This window comes from Lytechinus pictus, chromosome 7 (genome assembly GCF_037042905.1).
Source record: "Lytechinus pictus isolate F3 Inbred chromosome 7, Lp3.0, whole genome shotgun sequence".
Taxonomy (NCBI): Eukaryota; Metazoa; Echinodermata; class Echinoidea; order Temnopleuroida; family Toxopneustidae; genus Lytechinus; species Lytechinus pictus.
Genome location: NC_087251.1, coordinates 30,222,371 through 30,230,570, shown reverse-complemented (window position 1 = coordinate 30,230,570; position 8,200 = coordinate 30,222,371). Strand labels below are relative to the sequence as shown.

Here is an 8,200-nt window from a genome sequence, read left to right as displayed (position 1 = left end):
GGATTAAAGAAGCAGAATTGTCTAAAATAAAACTTAATTGCATGTTTTCAATATATCAAGCAGCAACATTTAAAGGGATGGATGGTAAAAAGTGGGTATGATTAACAAAACAGTGTGAAACCGAGACCCAAACAAAAATGTTGATTTAACTCTCGAGGTATGCTGGTACGCCAATTTTGCAAAGACATTTATTTCACTAAATACGACACTTCTATAGACATTTATATTTACTTTCTCAGCTTACCCTTCCGTTATGTTTTATAAAACCTTCTCTCCTTTTCTTCTCTTGTTTTTTCATTACTTGAATAGGGGATGTCTGCCCCCTTGACGATATGCAATTGAATTCATTTATATAAAAAAATCTTCATTGCAGCAAAGACATTTATTTCGCTAAAAAACGACACTTTCTATAAACCTATGCATTTTTTAATAGTTCACTTTCTCAGCTTGTCCTTTTTAGCCAGATTTTATTTTCTTTACCCTCTTCTTCCCCAATCCCTGATTCTCCCGAAACTCTTGGTGAGCAGCTGATCACGTCTTTTCAATCAACTTGGCGTTTTCATGAGATTTGCGGGTAGAATTTCTGCCCAGGAGCAAATCTAAATGTGATACAGAAACGAGGAATATGCAATGCTTGACTTGTGTAAAGGCCGAGGGCGCGTAGCTGGCGGATGCGTGCTTTTAGTTTTATAGGACTATGTTCGTTATATCCGCCATGTGTAGTCTGCCGAAAGAAGTTAATGCAATTGCCATTCTCTGCATCCTACACTGTTAAAAACAGAAGATTTTAGGGTAAAACATTTAGAAACAGGAAACTTTATAAAAAAGAATAATATAATCATTCTGTAAATATTGTTATAACAGGAAATTTTCTGCAATTTAGCAGAACAGATCTATATTTCAATAAAGGAAAACAAAAGTTTTATTTAAAAGGAAATTTGTAAGTTTCATACACATTTACCAATATTCTGTAATTTTACCCAATATAAATTATGTAAGATTACACAGTGAAGTTAGATTACAGGTGTTCTTGTGACTCTACTACATGAACTCTTTTTTTTTGTTTTGGGGGGGGGGGGTGGTATATGAGAAAGGAAAAGGTGTATTATCATGGTATATAGAACTGGTCTATATTATTTTGTTCAAGTGATTCACGTACCCTTCATATTGCTGCGTATATGGTGGTCATGAACTCATCATCATCGTCATCATTTTCATCATCATCATCAAAACCATCATCATCATCATTTTTTCCCGATCTTCTTTTTTACAATACTCCGTCTTCTTTATTTCTCCTTCTTGCTCTTCTTTTTCCTTTTAATTTTTTCCCCCTTTTCCCCTTCTTATTCTTCATTCTCTTCTTGTTTTAACATTAGGATAAGAAAAAAAGTATTTACAGATGTTTGATATCCATTAGCGGGAAGCTTGTAACAGTATCTTTTCTTTTGATAAATGCAAAGCATTGTTATCCATATTTCGACAATCTGCCACAATCATTCTTATGAAAATGACGCGCACGTCTTTATGACGCAAATTGTGATGCGCATTATGACATCACGAGCGAGTCGGATGTGAGGTTGCTAACCGTCCTTGTTGCCAAGCAAACGCCAGTAGAAGTGAGTTTATAACTATGATAAGTTAACACAAGGTACCTGAGATTCTCACAGCAATGATGTAGGATTGAAAATGACATCACCCAAGCCTCCAAGGAAAAGTGATGAATACTGGTCCTGTACTCAAACTGGCCGAAACACGCCGGATCTAGGATTCTTCGACTCTGACAATTTCCAGCTTCTTGAATCAACTCAGGAGAGGAAGGAGGAACGAGTCAGGCAGGACAGAGTTAGGGCCCGCAATGAAAGGTCAAGAAGATTGCCACTTATCGACAGACTCTACAGCCCGGAGTTGGGCCACTATAGTCAATTGTATCGCAACGAAGGCAACGCTAAACCAAGGAAAGTTGCCGCACCACCGCAGACGTTCTTTGGCCTCCGTCGCCCCTTGAACGCGGCAGAACAACGCGTGGTTGCTGCCATGCCTGCCTATGAGAAAGACCACAAAGAATGGGTTGATAAACCTTACAGTACAGTCTACACGGGGTGGAAAGGTTATGATGGAAGATATCCTCTATTGATGCAGCTTAACTCAGAATCCGAAGACAAAGATGTAACAGTGATCCAAACTGAAACGAGAAGAATGTCCTTGGTTACGACAGATTACTCCAAAGGTAAAATAAGAAGAAAAAAATCATCACTATCTCTACAGATTTAAGGAGCATTTGTCGGATGTTTTATCCGAAAGTTACCATAATAACCTACAGACATCTCTGCTTCTCAACCAAAACGAAATCAAGAAAAAATGTCAGATCCGACAGCTGGTCAGATGACAAATATTAATGAAAGAATCTTATGATAACGAATGGTAAATAAAACCAAACCAAGCAAACCCTCGCTTTTCTATACCATTCACCCAGGCCACAGGTTTAGGCTTACCTGATTTGAGAATCGACGTACAATAATCTATAATCATTCCTGATCCTGATCAACAACTACAAAGAAATAGAAAACACTAACATGCACTAAATCTTTACAGTCACCACTTCATGCCTTGTAATGAAATTGCTTTCCACATCAGATAGTCCATCCCCTTCATGCCCTTAAAATATTTGCCAGATAATTGCCTCAAAAACGTGTTCTTAAATTTCTTTATAAATCCAGGAACGATCAAACTTGCGGACGATGACGAGGAGTTCAAATATGCCGTATTTCCAATACTCCATCGGGTGATCGAAAGTGAGGACGAAGAGGAGGATGACGAAGATACAGGAAGTGGAACGGATGAAGAAAGTGATAGAAGACCTCCACCCTTGCTTCCTCGGGATCTGTTGGACAGACTAGCAGCCATCGCGGCTTCCAGCAATGATGCCGAAGATTCAGACGAATCAGAAGAAGCCGAACCTCCACCAGGTGAATACTTATCAAAACAGATTTACAAATGACATCATCTTTACAAACAAGCGATTTCTACTGAAGCTTTGTATTTCCATCTTATCCATCCTTTTTCCTTCAGAGCTTCCCTCTTCCCAAATTTTCGTGATTATTCAGTGTTTCACACCACGGACCTGCAGTACAAGGAAAGTTATGACTGCATCCTTTACTACGTCTTTTGGGCATGATTTACTAAGGGTTTCATACTCGCGCATCATGCTTAGGCCTAAAGTATTAGGTAATCTTTTTTCGTAATTCGATATATTTTCCATGTTAATTTAGAAAGTAGATAGTATGTCTATACTTTTCATACTAACACACTATAAAAATCAAATCACATTAGAAGTGGTAAAAGCTCAATCATATTCAATTAAATGAGTATAAGATTATCGATTTCAACCACCTTCGATCTATAGGACGACCAATCTTGAGGTTAAAAAAAAACACTTACTTCATTGATATCTCATATTTATAATGTTTTGGGTTTTTTGTAACTTGTTTCCATGGTAACAAGGTTGGTTAGAGCATAGGAATGCCCGGATGCATGCCGAACGTCGACTCTCGATCACGACCCGACCGTGTGCCGAGAAGCCGAGGATGCTCAAACGCCGGTCTCTCGACTACGGCTCTCTGTTTTACCACCATGAAAGGAATGAACTAGAGAGTATGGGTAGCATTACGGAGGCCGCAGAGGAGGAACCGTCATCGCCGACGACCATCACTGAAGATGAGGAGGAGACCAGCGTCCCACCGGCTGGAACATGGGCAAGGTCAATGATGAAGGATTCTAATAAGTCCCGTCAGTCGAAGTCGGCGAGGGAGCGAGAAATGATTCGACGAGCGGAACGCGAAATGGAGCACATGGACGAACATCTTCAGAAACTCGAAGATTTCTTGAACCGTTTTCAAGATGATGATGACGACGACGATGACTAAACGTTATTACGTGAATACAATTTACGCTTCTTTTAATAACAGGCAGACAATTACTTGCAGTATTGTCCAAAAATACATTATATACCGAGGTTCAACATTTTGATACGGATCAGCGTCAAATGTCGAATAATAATAACCAGTTCGCAGGGAAATTACACATAATTTAAACTTCGCTAATTTATACGAATTTCAAGAGGGCTTCACGCGCCTTATACCCGTTGTGAGTGAGCATATGTGATTTGGAATGGTTATTTTTTATGTATTTTTTAATAAATCATTTCTTCAATTTTAACTTAAATCTAAAGTTTACTACAATACCTGACCAAACTGTCAACCAATAAATGTAATCGCAACCCGTTATCTTCCATGCCAATATCAAAGATGGTAATAGGCCTGATCGGAAACTACCGCTAAAGCAAGATATATCTCATCACCCTCGTCAGACTTGAAAATTGCAAAAGAAGTAATGCGAAAAATATTTGAATGTGAGACAAAAAATTACACATAATAGGAGAAAATTATTTAATCATTATGATATCGGCATGCAGGCACGCCTATATGAAGCTATTCTTAATTGCCGTTCTATCCATACGAAGATACGGCTATGATTTTTATTGTTTAGATATAATGCTCAGAGTAAGGCGGGTATCAATATAAATAATTTGAGTTTTCTATCTTAGTGAAATTGATGGAAATGGCCAAGCTGTATTTGAGCTAGAGCCATGCTACAGTTTAACCGATTCAAAAACCGAATTATCGTTGTTAAAAAAAATCATTTTATCGGTCTGGAGTCGGTAATATGTTGGTGTACATGGAACATTACATTTAGGATTGTAAGAATCAACAACTAATCGGCAACGACCAAACAGTGAGTCCTAGAGAAGCCGAATAGTAAACATGAATAAATTCAACAGTGATTGCAGTCTTTTCATTAATTTGATTATGAAACATATTCCAAGGTTGACTGGCTACCGGCCACATACCAAGATGACATTCCCATTTGACAAGTACATTTTTCAACCTATATTGGGAAGAAATCCTTAATGGCTTGGGATGTTTGCCACGCCTGTATAAAATGAGAAATCATGTTTCGGTGGCTCTGCAGCGCACGACAAACCATTTATCCATTAGCGTTCATCAGATACGGTATAACCATGATCTAATTATAATGTAACATTTCAACATTAATACAATCATATCCCTTCTTCGGATTCTTTTCCTACCTCCCCTTATTTTTTCATTAAAAAAATAATCCTTATGTATTGCATTATTATATTATAATGACCATGAAAAGAAAGAGAATGATATATTACGTGATTTCTACGCGAAGGAAAACTAAGAATTTTCTCTATCAGGCGCAAACTGAGAGAATCAAAGTTAATAGGGGTACTCTGGGTTGAGTTATCTAAATAAATGGAGCAACTGAGCAAAATGCTAAAAATTTCATCAAAATCTGATATAAAAATGACTAATTTATTGAACTTTAAAGTCGAACAACATTTTGTGAAAACAGTCATATTCACGTCATCATGAATATTCATTAGGTGGGGGTGATGATATCACATCCCCGAAATCATGATTATTTCATATGTTTTATAACATGAGTGTATGATATGTCTCCCCTATGAAATAACTTCCAGCAATAAATATCTAATGCAATAAATCAGTTGTCAATCCCATTTTTTTTTGTTCTTGGAGGCCAAAATTTGAATATTCATAATTTCGTGTAGTAAAATACAAAAGATCGAGTGGGGATAACATAATCAGTTTGCTTATTAAATAAAGACATGCAAAGAACTGAAATTTATAATGTCATAACCTTGATATTCCTTCCCAAATGTTGATGAAATTTTCATTATTATATTATTTCCAGCCTGGGGTACCCCTGTAAAGATAATCCAAATTGTGATGAATTAAAAAAAATGCGATTTTTATGCTTTCTCTTTCATCTGCTCATCTCCCACTTCATCTCTTAAAATTCAATAATGAATTGAACAACTTCCTAATATCGCCACTGTTTCAAGTATATACCTGTAAATAATACCCCCTTCACTCGATCCCCACGGGGCACTTTCGAGGCAGGCAAATTTGTCTGTATTTATCTTCAGGGGCCATCCTCGCTCGTAATGGTCTATAAAGACTGTCGCCCTTCACTGACGTCACTGCATAAAGATTGTTTGCTCTAATAATTGATCGGGGAACAGAATGGGAATATCGACATATCAAAGTTCTTAAAGGGTTCATACGGGATTTCAGTTCGTTATAGAAAAGAACATGAATTATCATGAAAATAAAATGGATTCAACTGATTTAGAATATTAATTAAATGAGATGCGATACGATAATAGATCAATCGAAATTAAAGCACTGGGCGAAATTTTGCATAATAATAATAATGGTTGCCACAGGTCCACCTTTCGGTGCTCATGGCGCTTCAATAAAAATAAACATACACACAAACAATGATAGAACACGAAAAAGAATAGAATTTTGAATTCCCTGGAGAGGAACAAATAAGTTTTCAGTTGGGACTTGAATGTTTCTGTTGATGAAATTTGGCGTAATTGAATAGGCAATTGGTCCTATAACAGAATGCATGGTCCCCCATTTGTGTTTTGTTCTTGGTGTCTGCCGGAGCAACAGAGCAACGGATGATGAGCGGAGACTGCGTGAATTAAGGCTGATATTTTGAGATAGAGCTGCGCAGATAATGATGTATTAGTAGAAGAATTTTGAAGGTGATTCTTTTTTTCAACAGGCAGCCATTGTAAGGACTGGAGGATAGGCGAGATGGAGTCATATCATTTAGTGTAGGTTAGGAGATGAGCAGCAGAGTTTTTAGACGTTGAAGTTTTGTCAAATATTTTTGTAGGAGGTTACAGAACAATGAGTTTGAGAAATCTAAACGGGAGGATATCAAAACATGGATTAGAATCTCAGCTGCAGGTTAAGACAGTGACTTTCTGATGAAACTTAGATTACGTAATCGATATCTGACAGTCTGTTGGACTTAAGTGATATGATTGCGAAAAGACATTTCCTGATCAAATATAACCCAAATATTACGGGTTGTATTGGACGGAGTGATGCAATTAAATGTTACCAAGATGAACATGACATGACTCATAGTCAATTCTTCTAAGCATAATCTTTGATCCAAGTATTACCCTATGGAACAGTATACGTTTCGTTCTGAGGAATAATTACGTCAAACATACCATGATACCCGGCCATGATAGTATTGAAAGTATACTAATACAAGCCTGAAAACCATGCATGGTTAAAAATAAGACAGAATTGATTTCATGTAACACCACAGAAATATGTAGCATAACAATTATCACTTGCCGAATTGTTAATACATTAGATACTGCCTACTGTATTGTAATATCCCAATGTTTATCTTCCTCTATCAGATAACGTGGAACCGAGGTGTGATTTTCAGTTGATCAGTAGCGCCGGGTGACTAGTAGCCTATGAAATCATATTTTACTAGGAAGATGAGAAATGAAAATTTATTTCAATAATGCAATTAAAGGATGGTGCCATCGTACGTCGTTCATCATTCAAAAGTATAAGGTTTCTAGTTTCCTTTCTCTTGGGTCCTATATGCATCTTTGAGAGAGCAGTGTGACTCGTATGATGCGAGAGGACGACTTGACTTGAAGCGGTGGAGAACAAAGAAAGTCATGAACTCTCTTCAATATGGGGGTGTTGCATGAACAAATTTGAAGGGAACCATTAGAATAAGATGGCGAATTTACATGGCCGAACCAAGACGTCTCCTTTTGCAGCATCTCGAGTATACAAATATTATTTTTTTCAAAGCTATTATTCTGAATCGCAAACCACCTTCAACATTGTGAAGTCCTTGAATATGTACTGATAACAACGTATTAATGTAAACAGAGGATGGGCGGTGACCGAGACATACATGAGAAATTATTTATAAAACTTTTATAAAAATTATTTTCATGATAGGGTTTTCTACGTGATGAGCAGTGAGAAAGAAGTGTCCAATTAAACTTTTAAATGACGGTTTTATCATGGGAAAAGCGAATAATTATTAATTAATAATAATGAATGTCGATAAATGGCAAAAAGTTCATATTTCGGATTTCCCCGGGTGTCTCGCAACATGCAAAGTTGAAGAATTAAAAAAATGATTATAGCGAAGCAAGCGGGCAAAAATGACACTTTTTGTGAATTTTTTTTTGGTGAACCTCATAACACACACAAAAGAAACATCCACCATCTTAGCATTCCTTCCAAACTTT

At 37.0% G+C, this 8,200-nt stretch overlaps 1 protein-coding gene across 1 annotated transcript; it reads left to right on the top strand.

Moving 5' to 3' along the window:
* The first annotated feature begins 1,686 nt into the window (after positions 1 to 1,686).
* Positions 1,687 to 3,923, top strand: LOC129265287 (uncharacterized). Its single transcript, XM_054903294.2, has 3 exons — positions 1,687 to 2,227; positions 2,718 to 2,966; positions 3,502 to 3,923. Exons 1-3 carry the CDS (start codon positions 1,687 to 1,689, stop codon positions 3,921 to 3,923), a joined length of 1,212 nt encoding a protein of 403 aa, XP_054759269.2.
* The last annotated feature ends 4,277 nt before the right edge of the window (positions 3,924 to 8,200 follow it).